At 46.7% G+C, this 15,372-nt stretch overlaps 1 protein-coding gene across 3 annotated transcripts in view; it reads left to right on the forward strand.

Annotated features, from left to right (window-relative positions):
- Nucleotides 1–15,372, forward strand: part of LOC133650050 (collagen alpha-1(XIV) chain-like) — a 38,880-nt gene that overhangs the window by 813 nt on the left and 22,695 nt on the right. For 2 of the 3 annotated variants that reach the window (XM_062046830.1, XM_062046831.1), the window contains exons 3-19: nucleotides 1,139–1,255; nucleotides 1,327–1,470; nucleotides 1,530–1,598; nucleotides 6,445–6,603; nucleotides 11,165–11,284; nucleotides 11,346–11,510; nucleotides 11,570–11,731; nucleotides 11,787–11,947; nucleotides 12,010–12,136; nucleotides 12,193–12,338; nucleotides 12,397–12,526; nucleotides 12,627–12,766; nucleotides 12,823–12,949; nucleotides 13,015–13,172; nucleotides 13,354–13,486; nucleotides 14,789–14,812; nucleotides 14,869–15,014. In XM_062046830.1, coding sequence (XP_061902814.1) covers nucleotides 1,139–1,255; nucleotides 1,327–1,470; nucleotides 1,530–1,598; nucleotides 6,445–6,603; nucleotides 11,165–11,284; nucleotides 11,346–11,510; nucleotides 11,570–11,731; nucleotides 11,787–11,947; nucleotides 12,010–12,136; nucleotides 12,193–12,338; nucleotides 12,397–12,526; nucleotides 12,627–12,766; nucleotides 12,823–12,949; nucleotides 13,015–13,172; nucleotides 13,354–13,486; nucleotides 14,789–14,812; nucleotides 14,869–15,014 — 2,228 coding nt within the window. Of the gene's footprint in view, nucleotides 1–1,138; nucleotides 1,256–1,326; nucleotides 1,471–1,529; nucleotides 1,599–5,984; nucleotides 6,231–6,444; nucleotides 6,604–11,164; nucleotides 11,285–11,345; nucleotides 11,511–11,569; nucleotides 11,732–11,786; nucleotides 11,948–12,009; nucleotides 12,137–12,192; nucleotides 12,339–12,396; nucleotides 12,527–12,626; nucleotides 12,767–12,822; nucleotides 12,950–13,014; nucleotides 13,173–13,353; nucleotides 13,487–14,788; nucleotides 14,813–14,868; nucleotides 15,015–15,372 lie in introns of those variants that run through there. The other variant, XM_062046832.1, reaches the window with a different exon arrangement.

Raw genomic sequence — 15,372 nt, forward strand, 5'->3', positions numbered from 1 at the left:
AGAGGACCACAGGTGATCACAGGTGTGATCACAGGTAATCACAGGTGACCACAGGTGATCACAGGTAATCACAGGTGATCACAGGGGACCACAGGTGATCACAGGTGATTACAGGTGAGCACAGGTGACCACAGGTGAGCACAGGTGACCACAGGTGACCACAGGTGATCACAGGTGACCACAGGTGAGCACAGGTGATTACAGGTGAGCACAGGTGAGCACAGGTGATTACAGGTGACCACATGTGATCACAGGTGTGACCACAGGTGATCACAGGTGTGACCACAGGTGACCACAGGTGTGACCACAGGTAACCACAGGTGATCACAGGTAATCACAGGTGATCACAGGGGACCACAGGTGATCACAGGTGTGATCACAGGTAATCACAGGTGACCACAGGTGATCACAGGTAATCACAGGTGACCACAGGTGATCACAGGTGACCACAGGTGATCACAGGTGATTACAGGTGAGCACAGGTGACCACAGGTGAGCACAGGTGACCACAGGTGACCACAGGTGATCACAGGTGACCACAGGTGAGCACAGGTGATTACAGGTGAGCACAGGTGAGCACAGGTGATTACAGGTGACCACAGGTGATCACAGGTGTGACCACAGGTGATCACAGGTGTGACCACAGGTGTGACCACAGGTGATCACAGGTGTGACCACAGGTGACCACAGGTGTGACCACAGGTAACCACAGGTGATCACAGGTAATCACAGGTGATCACAGGGGACCACAGGTGATCACAGGTGTGATCACAGGTAATCACAGGTGACCACAGGTGATCACAGGTGACCACAGGTGACCACAGGTGATCACAGGTGACCACAGGTGATCACAGGTGATCACAGGGGACCACAGGTGATCACAGGTGTGATCACAGGTAATCACAGGTAATCACAGGGGACCACAGGTGATCACAGGTGTGATCACAGGTAATCACAGGTGACCACAGGTGATCACAGGTAATCACAGGTGATCACAGGGGACCACAGGTGACCACAGGTGATCACAGGTAATCACAGGTGACCACAGGTGATCACAGGTGACCACAGGTGATCACAGGTGACCACAGGTGATCACAGGTGACCACAGGTGACCACAGGTGCGTCCTTGTGGCCGCAGTGTCGACTCCCAGAAGGTTCCGGAGCAAGGTGGTGAGTCCAGGTGAGCTGCTGGTGTCCTGGAAGGAACCCCGAGGTGCGTTCGACGGCTACACGGTGGTCTACAGCACTCAGCCAGGTACGCCGACACACCTTGTCGCGCACGTGACACACCCGGCGTGGCCTGAGCACGTGCACGTGTGTGCGCAGGTGGCAGGGAGACGCAGGTGGACGTGCCCAAAGAGGACGGCCAGCTGCTCCTCGCAGACTTTGACCCCGCCGCCGACTACGCCTTCCAGATCTTTGCCCTGAGGGGGGCGCTGAGGAGCAAACCTCTGCTCGCCAAGCACCAAGGTGCGACGGGGCGGGGCCTCAGCCAGGGGGCGGAGCTAACAACGTCTTTGTGCTTTCAGGACCACAGACGCTGCAGGCCCAGAGTGGACATGATGGCAGCGCCAACGCCATCGACCACATCTCTGAGGGTAAGATAGCCCCGCCCCCAACGCCATCGACCACATCTCTGAGGGTATGATAGCCCCGCCTCTAACGCCTTTAACCACATCTCTGAGGGTATTATAGCCCCGCCCCTAACGCCATCGACCACATCTCTGAGGGTATGATAGCCCCGCCCCCAACGCCATCGACCACATCTCTGAGGGTATGATAGCCCCGCCCCTAACGCCATCGACCACATCTCTGAGGGTATGATAGCCCCGCCCCTAACGCCATCGACCACATCTCTGAGGGTATGATAGCCCCGCCCCTAAAGCCTTTAACCACATCTCTGAGGGTATGATAGCCCCGCCCCTAACGCCTTTAACCACATCTCTGAGGGTATGATAGCCCCGCCCCTAACGCCATTGATCGCAGCTTCAACGTCTTCACGCACTCTGCTCATTGGACACCATCTTGTCTACACTTCTTAGTTTATAGGACGCCATCTTGTCTACTTGTCTTAGTTTATAGGACACCATCTTGTCTACACTTCTTAGTTTATAGGACACCATCTTGTCTACACGTCTTAGTTTATAGGACGCCATCTTGTCTACTTGTCTTAGTTTATAGGACACCATCTTGTCTACACTTCTTAGTTTATAGGACGCCATCTTGTCTACTTGTCTTAGTTTATAGGACACCATCTTGTCTACACTTCTTAGTTTATAGGACACCATCTTGTCTACACGTCTTAGTTTATAGGACACCATCTTGTCTACTTGTCTTAGTTTATAGGACACCATCTTGTCTACACGTCTTAGTTTATAGGACACCATCTTGTCTACTTGTCTTAGTTTATAGGACACCATCTTGTCTACACTTCTTAGTTTATAGGACACCATCTTGTCTACACTGCTTAGTTTATAGGACACCATCTTGTCTACACAGGTGTATTTATAGGACACCATCTTGTCTACACTTCTTAGTTTATAGGACACCATCTTGTCTACACTGCTTAGTTTATAGGACACCATCTTGTCTACACTTCTTAGTTTATAGGACACCATCTTGTCTACACAGGTGTATTTATAGGACACCATCTTGTCTACACTTCTTAGTTTATAGGACACCATCTTGTCTACACTTCTTAGTTTATAGGACACCATCTTGTCTACACTGCTTAGTTTATAGGACACCATCTTGTCTACACTTCTTAGTTTATAGGACACCATCTTGTCTACACCTCTTATTTTATAGGACACCGACTTGTCTACACTTCTTAGTTTATAGGACACCATCTTGGCTACAATTCTTAGTTTATAGGACACCATCTTGTCTACACTTCTTAGTTTATAGGACACCATCTTGTCTACACTGCTTAGTTTATAGGACACCATCTTGTCTACACTTCTTAGTTTATAGGACACCATCTTGTCTACACAGGTGTATTTATAGGACACCATCTTGTCTACACTTCTTAGTTTATAGGACACCATCTTGTCTACACTTCTTAGTTTATAGGACACCATCTTGTCTACACTGCTTAGTTTATAGGACACCATCTTGTCTACACTTCTTAGTTTATAGGACACCATCTTGTCTACACCTCTTATTTTATAGGACACCGACTTGTCTACACTTCTTAGTTTATAGGACACCATCTTGGCTACAATTCTTAGTTTATAGGACACCATCTTGTCTACACTTCTTAGTTTATAGGACACCATCTTTTCTACACTTCTTAGTTTATAGGACACCAACTTGGGTACAATTCTTAGTTTATAGGACACCATCTTGTCTACACTTCTTAGTTTATAGGACACCATCTTGTCTACACTTCTTAGTTTATAGGACACCATCTTGTCTACACTTCTTAGTTTATAGGACACCATCTTGGCTACTTGTCTTTGTTTATAGGACACCATCTTGTCTACTTGTCTTAGTTTATAGGACACCATCTTGTCTACACTTCTTAGTTTATAGGACACCATCTTGTCTACACGTCTTAGTTTATAGGACACCATCTTGTCTACTTGTCTTAGTTTATAGGACACCATCTTGTCTACTTGTCTTAGTTTATAGGACACCATCTTGTCTACTTGTCTTAGTTTATAGGACACCATCTTGTCTACACTTCTTAGTTTATAGGACACCATCTTGTCTACTTGTCTTAGTTTATAGGACACCATCTTGTCTACACTTCTTAGTTTATAGGACACCTTCTTGGCTACAATTCTTAGTTTATAGGACACCATCTTGTCTACACTTCTTAGTTTATATGACACCATCTTGTCTACACTCCTTAGTTTATAGGACACCATCTTGTCTACACGTCTTAGTTTATAGGACACCATCTTTCTACACTTCTTAGTTTATAGGACACCATCTTGTCTACACTTCTTAGTTTATAGGACACCATCTTGTCTACACAGGTGTGTTTATAGGACACCATCTTTTCTACACGTCTTAGTTTATAGGACACCATCTTGTCGACACTTCTTAGTTTATAGGACACCATCTTGTCTACTTGACTTTGTTTATAGGACACCATCTTGTCTACACTTCTTAGTTTATAGGACACCATCTTGTCTATAATTCTTAGTTTATAGGACACCATCTTGTCTACTTGTCTTAGTTTATAGGACACCATCTTGTCTACACTTCTTAGTTTATAGGACACCATCTTGTCTACTTGTCTTAGTTTATAGGACACCATCTTGTCTACACTTCTTAGTTTATAGGACACCATCTTATCTACACTTCTTAGTTTATAGGACACCATCTTGTCTACTTGTCTTAGTTTATAGGACACCATCTTGTCTACACGTCTTAGTTTATAGGACACCATCTTGTCTACACTCCTTAGTTTATAGGACACCATCTTGTCTACACTTCTTAGTTTATAGGACACCATCTTGTCTACTTGCCTTAGTTTATAGGACACCATCTTGTCTACACTTCTTAGTTTATAGGACACCATCTTGGCTACAATTCTTAGTTTATAGGACACCATCTTGTCTACACTTCTTAGTTTATAGGACACCATCTTGTCTACACTTCTTAGTTTATAGGACACCATCTTGGCTACAATTCTTAGTTTATAGGACACCATGTTGTCTACAATTCTTAGTTTATAGGACACCATCTTGTCTACACTGCTTTGTTTATAGGACACCATCTTGTCTACACTTCTTAGTTTATAGGACACCATCTTGGCTACAATTCTTAGTTTATAGGACACCATCTTGTCTACACTTCTTAGTTTACAGGACACCATCTTTCTACACTTCTTAGTTTATAGGACACCATCTTGGCTACAATTCTTAGTTTATAGGACACCATCTTGTCTACAATCCTTAGTTTATAGGACACCATCTTGTCTACACTGCTTTGTTTATAGGACACCAGCTTGTCTACACTTCTTAGTTTATAGGACACCATCTTGTCTACACTGCTTTGTTTATAGGACACCATCTTGTCTACTTGTCTTAGTTTATAGGACACCATCTTGTCTACACTTCTTAGTTTATAGGACACCATCTTGCCTACACAGGTGTGTTTATAGGACACCAGCTTGCCTACACAGGTGTGTTTATAGGACACCATCTTGTCTACACGGGTGTGTTTCTAGGACGCCATCTTGTCTACACAGGTGTGTTTATAGGCTACCATCTTGTCTACACAGGTGTGTTTATAGGACACCATCTTGTCTACACGGGTGTGTTTCTAGGACGCCATCTTGTCTACACAGGTGTGTTTATAGGCTACCATCTTGTCTACACAGGTGTGTTTATAGGCTAGTATCTTGTCGAGACAGGTGTGTTTATAGGCTACCATCTTGTCTACACAGGTGTGTTTATAGGCTAGTATCTTGTCGAGACAGGTGTGTTTATAGGACACCATCTTGTCTACACGGGTGTGTTTCTAGGACGCCATCTTGTCTACACAGGTGTGTTTATAGGCTACCATCTTGTCTACACAGGTGTGTTTATAGGACACCATCTTGTCTACACGGGTGTGTTTCTAGGACGCCATCTTGTCTACACAGGTGTGTTTATAGGCTACCATCTTGTGTACACAGGTGTGTTTATAGGCTAGTATCTTGTCGAGACAGGTGTGTTTATAGGCTACCATCTTGTCTACACAGGTGTGTTTATAGGCTAGTATCTTGTCGAGACAGGTGTGTTTATAGGACACCATCTTGTCTACACAGGTGTGTTTATAGGCTACCATCTTGTCGAGACAGGTGTGTTTATAAGACACCATCTTGTCTACACAGGTGTTTATAGGACGCCATCTAGTCTACACGGGTGTGTTTCTAGGACGCCATCTAGTCCACACATGTTGAGTAGTGCAGTGTTCTTGAGGTGACTCACCTGCTGCTGCACGCATGTTCCTGCACGTTCTACTTCCAGAACCTTCTACTCGTACTTTGTTCCTCAGTTGTGTGCTGATGTGAGGTCCTGGTGGTCTTCATGGGGACATTGGTCCAGGTCCAGGTCCAGGTCCAGGTCCAGGTCCAGAGTGGGCGTGCGGCTCCAAGAAGCTGAAAGAACATTCCAGGGAGGAAGGTGGCGTCAGGCGTCTGCAATGAAACAAGCTGCGTCGTGTCAAAGTTGTTCTAGAAGATTCCACAAATGGCGTGACGAATCACAAGCAGCTGACCTTTGACCCCGCCTGTTAGCCTAGCATGGATGCATGTGACACCTGACGGCCCTCAGGTGGACTTGTTGAGCTCCAAGATGACCCCCGTGTGTGTGTGTGTGTGTGTGTGTGTGTGTGTGTGTGTGTGTGTGTGTGTGTGTGTGTGTGTGTGTGTGTGTGTGTGTGTGTGTGTGTGTGTGTGTGTGTGTGTGTGTGTGTGTGTGTGTGTGTGTGTGTGTGTGTGTGCAGCCCAGCAAGGCTTCACGTGCAGGACGGCCAGCAGCGCAGACTTGGTGGTCCTGGTGGATGGCTCGTGGAGCATCGGCCGCTCCAACTTCAGGCTGGTGAGGAGCTTCCTGGAGAAGCTGGTGGAGGCCTTCTCTGTGGACTGGGACAAGACTCGCGTGGGTAAGTCCAGCCTAGACCACGGCAAGCAGCGTGTTACCAATATGGTTTTTTTGTGTATAGAGTAGACTAACCCATGTGGTTCCTGTGGATGCGAACACTAGTAAGGTTGTAAATACTGTATAGAGTAGGCTAACCCATGTGGTTCCTGTGGATGCGAACACTAGTAAGGTTGTAAATACTGTATAGAGTAGGCTAACCCATGTTGTTCCTGTGGATGCGAACACTAGTAAGGTTGTAAATACTGTATAGAGTAGGCTAACCCATGTGGTTCCTGTGGGTGCAAACACTAGTAAGGTTGTAAATACTGTATAGAGTAGGCTAACCCATGTGGTTCCTGTGGATGCGGACACTAGTAAGGTTGTCAATACTGTATAGAGTAGGCTAACCCATGTGGTTCCTGTGGATGCGAACACAATTACTGTAGTGACTAAATAACATAGTGACTGAAACAGACAAAGTAATGTGTAAATAATGTCAATAACTAGATGAACCATCTGTGGCTGTGAAGTGAACACTAGTAAGGTTGTAAATACTGTATAGAGTAGGCTAACCCATGTGGTTCCTGTGGATGTGAACACTAGTAAAGTTGTAAATACTGTATAGAGTAGGCTAACCCATGTGGTTCCTGTGGATGCGAACACTAGTAAGGTTGTAAATACTGTATAGAGTAGACTAACCCATGTGGTTCCTGTGGATGCGAACACAATTACTGTAGTGACTAAATAACATAGTGACTGAAACAGACAAAGTAACGTGTAAATAACGTCAATAACTAGATGCACCATCTGTGGCTGTGAAGTGAACACTAGTAAGGTTGTAAATACTGTATAGAGTAGGCTCACCCATGTGGTTCCTGTGGATGCGAACACAATTACTGTAGTGACTAAATAACATAGTGACTGAAACAGACATAGTAATGTGTAAATAATGTCAATAACTAGATGAACCATCTGTGGCTGTGAAGTGAACACTAGTAAGGTTGTAAATACTGTATAGAGTAGGCTAACCCATGTGGTTCCTGTGGATGTGAACACTAGTAAAGTTGTAAATACTGTATAGAGTAGGCTAACCCATGTGGTTCCTGTGGATGCGAACACTAGTAAGGTTGTAAATACTGTATAGAGTAGGCTAACCCATGTTGTTCCTGTGGATGCGAACACAATTACTGTAGTGACTAAATAACATAGTGACTGAAACAGACATAGTAATGTGTAAATAATGTCAATAACTAGATGAACCATCTGTGGCTGTGAAGTGAACACTAGTAAGGTTGTAAATACTGTATAGAGTAGGCTCACCCATGTGGTTCCTGTGGATGTGAACACAATTACTGCAGTGACTAAATAACATAGTGACTGAAACAGACCAAGTCATGTGTAAATAATGTCAATAACTAGATGAACCATCTGTGGCTGTGAAGTGAACACTAGTAAGGTTGTAAATACTGTATAGAGTAGACTAACCCATGTGGTTCCTGTGGATGCGAACACAATTACTGTAGTGACTAAATAACATAGTGACTGAAACAGACAAAGTAACGTGTAAATAACGTCAATAACTAGATGAACCATCTGTGGCTGTGAAGTGAACACTAGTAAGGTTGTAAATACTGTATAGAGTAGGCTAACCCATGTTGTTCCTGTGGATGCGAACACAATTACTGTAGTGACTAAATAACATAGTGACTGAAACAGACAAAGTAATGTGTAAATAATGTCAATAACTAGATGAACCATGTGTGGCTGTGCAGTGAACACTAGTAAGGTTGTAAATACTGTATAGAGTAGGCTAACCCATGTTGTTCCTGTGGATGCGAACACTAGTAAGGTTGTAAATACTGTATAGAGTAGGCTAACCCATGTGGTTCCTGTGGATGCGAACACAATTACTGTAGTGACTAAATAACATAGTGACTGAAACAGACATAGTGATTCACTTGGATGAATGTATTTATGTCAACTCTGTTGATCATTTTTCAATTCTTTAATCACAAAAAAATAAAACATCTGCACAATTGACAGTAAAGTACGGGCAGCGGGTCACGGTGTGTCGGTATGTTGATGTTCAACTTGTTCCTTTTAAACTCTTTTTGTTTACGCGAGGAAAAAAAGTGATCTATCGTTAACTTGTTTACAAATAAAACGATATCATTTACAGTAAAGTACTGCCGGGACTTTACTGTAAAACAAATGAGGACCAATTTTAGTGTTGCCAATCAGAAAATCCCCTAGCCTGGGAATCAAACCCGGGACCTTGTCACCGCGAGGCACACGAGCGCTAACCACTGCGAATGCTAGTATCTGCCTGTGTTTGTGAATATTTGTACAACCTTTGACTGGACAAATCAGGAGTGAGCTCGTACCAATGAGCCTTAACAGCTGCTAAATAAAATAAATAAAAGCAGAACATAAAAAATGCATCGCGCAATTTTTCATTATTTTCACAATAAAAGCATGTGGTTTACTGTTTACGGCCATTTTTAACATTGTGGATTTGAGCTGAGACATTTGTCATACAGATGACATCATGGCTGTCATAGGGATGACATCATGGCTCTTTGAAGGGAGCCAGTTCTTTAAAAGACTCGTTCAAAAGACTGGCTCCTTACAGTTTTTACAAAATGTTCAGCAACACAATGAGCACTTCTAAGATAAGACGTGGATACAAATGTTTTTGTTTACTTGCCACTCACAATGTTTCGTTAGCCTGGTAGCTAATTCCCAGGACTGCCCAAGCCTACCAGAGGGTCCAGACCCGGGGGGGGGGTACGTCCGTTGGTCCTGCCCCCATGGCTGCTTTTAACATAAACATCGGTTAAACCAGTGGTCCGCAACCGCGGACCGATTGGTACCGGGCCGCACAAGAATTAAAAAAAATAATATTTAAAAAAAAAAAAAAAAATGAAATCAACATAAAAAACACAATATATACATTATAGATCAATACAGTCTGCAGGGATACAGTCCGTAAGCACACATGATTGTATTTATGTAAAAAAAAAAAAAAGATAGATAGATAGATAGATAGATAGATAGATAGATAGATAGATAGAAAAAAATACATAAAAATATAGATAGATATCTATAGATAGATATAGATATAGATAAAAGTAGATTAAAAAAAAAAAATTTCAACACATTTTTTTTTAAAAAATGAAATCAACATAAAAAACACAATATATACATTATAGATCAATACAGTCTGCAGGGATACAGTCCGTAAGCACACATGATTGTATTTATTTATGTAAAAAAAAAAAAAAAAAAAATTTTTTAAAGATAGATGGATAGATAGATAGAAAAAAATACATAAACATATAGATAGATATCTATAGATAGATATATATATATAGATAAAAGTAGATAAAAATTTTTTTTTTTTTTTTTTTAAATGAAATCAACATAAAAAACACAATATATACATTATAGATCAATACAGTCTGCAGGGATACAGTCCGTAAGCACACATGATTGTATTTATTTATGTAAAAAAAAAAAAAAAAAAAATTTTTTTAAAGATAGATAGATAGATAGATAGAAAAAAATACATAGACAAATAGATAGATATCTATAGATATATATATATATATATATATAGATAAAAGTAGATAAAAAAATTTTTTTATTATTTTTTTTTAAATGAAATCAACATAAAAAACACAATATATACATTATAGATCAATACAGTCTGCAGGGATACAGTCCGTAAGCACACGTATTTATTTATGTAAAAAAAAAAAAAAAAAAATTTTTTTTTTTTAAACATAGATAGATAGATAGAAAAAAATTGATAAAAATATAGATAGATATCTATAGATAGATATAGATATAGATAAAAGTAGATTAAAATTTTTTTTTTTTTTTTTTTTTTTTTTTAAAAATGAAATCAACATAAAAAACACAATATATACATTATAGATCAATACAGTCTGCAGGGATACAGTCCGTAAGCACACGTATTTATTTATGTAAAAAATAAAATAAAATAAATAAAAATCTTTTTTTTTTTAAAAGATAGATAGATAGATAGGTAGATAGACAGAAAAAAATAGATAACAATATAGATAGATATCTCTAGATAGATATAGATATAGATAAAAGTAGATTAAAAAAAAATTTGTCCCACGGACACTGGTCCGTGGGACAAATTTTCAAGCGTTGACCGGTCCGCAGCTACAAAAAGGTTGGGGACCACTGGGTTAAACGTTCGCCCTAAAAGAACCATTCAAAAGACTCGACTCGTTCTGTGTTTTCCAAGATGGCTGGATGTTACAGGAAGTATGAGAATGTGCCAGCTGCTGCCTCTTCGTTACTTGGAGAACCGTCCGTCACAAAGTTTGGATATTTTGCCTCGTCTCCTTCTGTCGCGTTTTTATACGATGACGAAACTGGCGGCGCTCCTCGGTCGCCAAAACACACAAAACGGGAGAAGGACAAAAACGGGAATTACCGGGGAAAAGAAGGTTTTGACAAGTGCATGTAAGCGGCGGGGGAGAGAAAGGGGGCGTGGCCCCGTGACGTACTTCACTAAATACTGCTATCACACGAGGTCTACGCCGCAGGTCTGGCGCAGTTCAGCGGGGAGCCGAGGATCGAGTGGCACCTCAACGCTCACATGACCAAAGCGGCCGTGCTGGACGCCGTCAGGAACCTGCCCTACAAAGGCGGCAACACCTTGACAGGTACCTGTGACACGCCGAGGCCCCGCCTCCTTATCAGAAGCTCCCTCTCACCGCCGCGCAGGTCTGGCGCTGACCTTCGTGCTGGAGAACAGCTTCAAGGCGGAGTCGGGATCCAGACCCGACGTTCCCAAGGTCGCCATCCTGATCACAGACGGGAAGTCGCAGGACGACGTGACGGCGCCCGCCCAGAGCCTGCGCGACGCCGGCGTGGAAGTCTTCGCCATCGGTGCGACTCGTGCTCGCGCGGGCGGCGACATTCCCGCTAAGGTGTTGTTCTGCCGCCAGGTGTGAAGAGCGCCGACGAGGATGAGCTGAAGGCCATCGCCTCGCCGCCGGAGGACTCTCACGTGTACAACGTGGCCGACTTCAACGTGATGAGCGACATCGCCGACGGCCTCACCAGGAGCGTCTGTCAGAGGGTGGAGCTCCTCCACCAGCGGTTGAAAGGTGGGCGGAGCCTCGCTAGCCGCTTCCTTTATTCCACTAATCGTTTCTTTTGCAGACCCGGGCGGCCCGCCTGCTGCTGTGGCTCCGCCCCGGGACCTGACCACCTCCGACATCACGGCTCGAAGTGTCCGCGTGTCGTGGACGCCGGCGTCGGGCCAGGTGGAGCGCTACCGCGTGGTCTACTATCCCGCTCAGGGCGGGCGGCCAGAAGAAAAGGTGACACTCTCCACCGCTTCAAAGAAGTCGGCCTTGAGTCCTGGTTCTGGTTCCGGTTCCAGGTGGTCTCCGGGTCGGAGAGCAGCGTGTCGTTGGACCACCTCAACTCTCTGACCGAGTACCAGCTGGCCGTGTTCGCCGTGTACCGCAGCGCCGCCAGCGAGGCGCTGAGGGGCAGCGCCTCCACCTGTAAGACCCGCACATTGTCATGTGACCTCTTGTTGTCTGACTGCACGCTCCTGCAGTGGCTCTGCCCACCGTGGACCAGCTGGACCTCTCTGACCCCTCCCACAATACCATGACGGTGCGCTGGAGGACCGCCCCCGGCGCTTCCGGCTACATGATCCTCTACGCTCCACTCAGCGCCGACGAGCTCGCCGACGAGAAGGAGGTGAGCGCTCATCTTGGCGCCTCTCGCCGGTTCGGCCATAACGTCGCCGTGTGTGCAGGTGAAGGTGGCGTCCTCGGTGAAGGAGGCGGAGCTAGAGGGCTTAACACCGGCCACAGAGTACACGGTGACGGTGTACGCCATGTACGGCGAGGAGGCCAGCGACCCCGTGACCGGCCAGCTAAGCACACGTGAGTTGTGACATCACACGCCAACTTCCTGTCCTGACGCCGTTCGCATTTGGCCACGCCCACAACAGCTCATGCTTGCCGTTTGCTCCGCCCATCTCAGTGCCGCTAACCCCCGCGAGGAACCTGCACGTGTCGGATGTGGACCACAGCTCCGCCCGCCTCAGCTGGGACTCCGCCTCCAGGAAGGTGTCGGGCTACCGCGTCAGCTACACCACGAGCGACGGCGTGGAGAGCGGCGAGGTGAGCTGATGATTGACGGCTCGTCGGAAAGCAAGTGACACCTCACCTGTCCGCAGGTGGATGTGGGCCATGCCACCGCCTGGTTGCTAAGCAACCTCACCTCGCTGACCGAGTACACGGCGGAGGTGGTCGCCGAGTACGAGGAGGGCCAAGCGCGGCCGACGACCGCCGTCTTCACCACTGGTAAATCTCCCATGTTGTCGCTCGCCGCCCTCAGGTCACGTGACCACGCGCTTCCGTGTGCGCAGACCACGTCCCGGGACCGCTGTCGGCCAGGAGCCACGACGCCTCCACAAGCGGCTTCCACGTGTCATGGCGGGCGCCCGCCGCCGACGTGCTGCAGTACCGACTCCAGTGGACGCCCGATGATGACAGCTACGATGGCGGCTATGATGACAGTGGCGAGGTCTGTGTGGGTGTGGTCAGCTCATATCCTAACAAATGTGTGGCAACTTGTGTGTGTGTGTGTGTGTGTGTGTGTGTGTGTGTGTGTGTGTGTGTGTGTGTGTGTGTGTGTGTGTGTGCGTGCATGTGTGTGTGTGTGTGTGTGTGTGTGTGTGATTGCGTGCGTGCATGTGTGCCCTAAGGTGCTTCTAGATGCCAACACAAACACCTACTTGCTGACTGGACTCCGCCCCTCGGCCCGCTACCAGGTGTACCTGAGCGCCATCTACAGGAAGGAGGCAGAGAGCGAGCAGGTGCTCCTGCTGGAATCCTGCGGTAGGCAACACCTGTTCTCACCTGCCTTCACCCGTCCTCACCCATCCTCGCCCATCTTTACCCATCCTCACCCGTCTTTACCCATCCTCACCTGTCCTCTCCTGCCCTCGCCTGTCCTCACACATCTTCACCCGTCTTCACCCATCTTTACCAGTCCTCGCCTGTCCTCACCCATCCTCACCCGTCTTTTCCCGTCCTCACCTGTCCTCACCCGTCTTTACCTGTCCTCGCCCATCCTCACCCGTCTTTACCTGTCCTCACCTGTCCTCGCATGTCCTCGCCTGTCCTCACCCGTCTTTACCCGTCCTCACCCATCCTCACCCGTCTTTACCCGTCCTCACCCATCTTCACCCGTCTTTACCCGTCCTCACCTGTCCTCGCATGTCCTCGCCTGTCCTCACCCATCCTCACCCGTCTTCACCCGTCTTTACCCGTCCTCACCCGTCTTTACCCGTCCTCGCCTGTCCTCACCCATCTTCACCCGTCTTTACCCGTCCTCACCCATCCTCACCCGTCTTTACCTGTCCTCACCTGTCCTCGCATGTCCTCGCCCATCCTCACCCGTCTTCACCCGTCCTCACCCGTCTTCACCCGTCTTCACCCGTCTTTATCTGTCTATACCCGTCTTTACCCATCCTCACCTGTCCTCACACATCCTCACCCGTCTTCACCCATCTTTACCCGTCCTCACCCGTCTTTACCCGTCCTCGCCTGTCCTCACCCGTCTTTACCTGTCCTCGCCCATCCTCACCCGTCTTCACCCGTCCTCACCCGTCTTCACCCGTCCTCATCCGTCTTCACCTGTCTATACCCGTCTTTACCCATCCTCACCTGTCCTCTCCTGTCCTCACACATCCTCACCCGTCTTCACCCATCTTTACCCGTCCTCGCCTGTCCTCACCCATCCTCACCCATCTTTACCTGTCCTCACCCGTCCTCGCCTGTCCTCACCCGTCTTTACCTGTCCTCACCCATCCTCACCCGTCTTTACCTGTCCTCACCCATCCTCACCCGTCTTCACGTCCTCACCCGTCTTTACCCGTCCTCGCCTGTCCTCACCCATCTTCACCCGTCCTCACCTGTCCTCGCATGTCCTCGCCTGTCCTCACCCATCCTCACCCGTCTTTACCTGTCCTCACCTGTCCTCGCATGTCCTCGCCTGTCCTCACATGTCTTTACCCGTCCTTACCTGTCCTCTCCTGCCATCGCATATTCTCACCTGTCCTCACCCTCCTCCCCTGTCCTTACCTGTCTTCACCTGTCCATGTTAGTGGTTGACCTAAGTGTGTTGTGTATTTGCAGTGGAGACCACCAGCACCAGCGCAGGTGAGTGTCTTCCAGTTGTAGTGTAGCTCCTCCCCCTCAATCTGCCGTGCCTTCAGCTCCTCGCCACGGCGTGAGCAGCGTCACCGTGGACCAGGAGACCACGTCCAGCCTGCGGGTGTCCTGGCTCCTCCCACAGCAGGTCCACGCCCACCACCTCCGCCATTATCGCCTGGACTACGTCAGCGCTGGAGGCCAGGAGACGGTAACACACCTAGCTCCCTCTGACTTAAGTTAAGATAAGATGTACGCAGCTCCCTCTGACTTAAGTTAAGATAAGATGTACGTACGCAACTCCCTCTGACTTAAGTTCAGATAAGATGTACCTAGCTCCCTCTGAGTTAAATTAAGATAAGATATACGCAGCTCCCTCTGACTTAAGTTAAGATAAGATGTACACAGCTCCCTCTGACTTAAGTTAAGATAAGATGTACGTACGCAACTCCCTCTGACTTAAGTTCAGATAAGATGTACCTAGCTCCCTCTGAGTTAAATTAAGATAAGATATACGCAGCTCCCTATGACTTAAGTTAAGATAAGATGTACGCAGCGCCCTCTGACTT

This window comes from Entelurus aequoreus, linkage group LG05 (assembly GCF_033978785.1).
Source record: "Entelurus aequoreus isolate RoL-2023_Sb linkage group LG05, RoL_Eaeq_v1.1, whole genome shotgun sequence".
Classification (NCBI taxonomy): Eukaryota; Metazoa; Chordata; class Actinopteri; order Syngnathiformes; family Syngnathidae; genus Entelurus; species Entelurus aequoreus.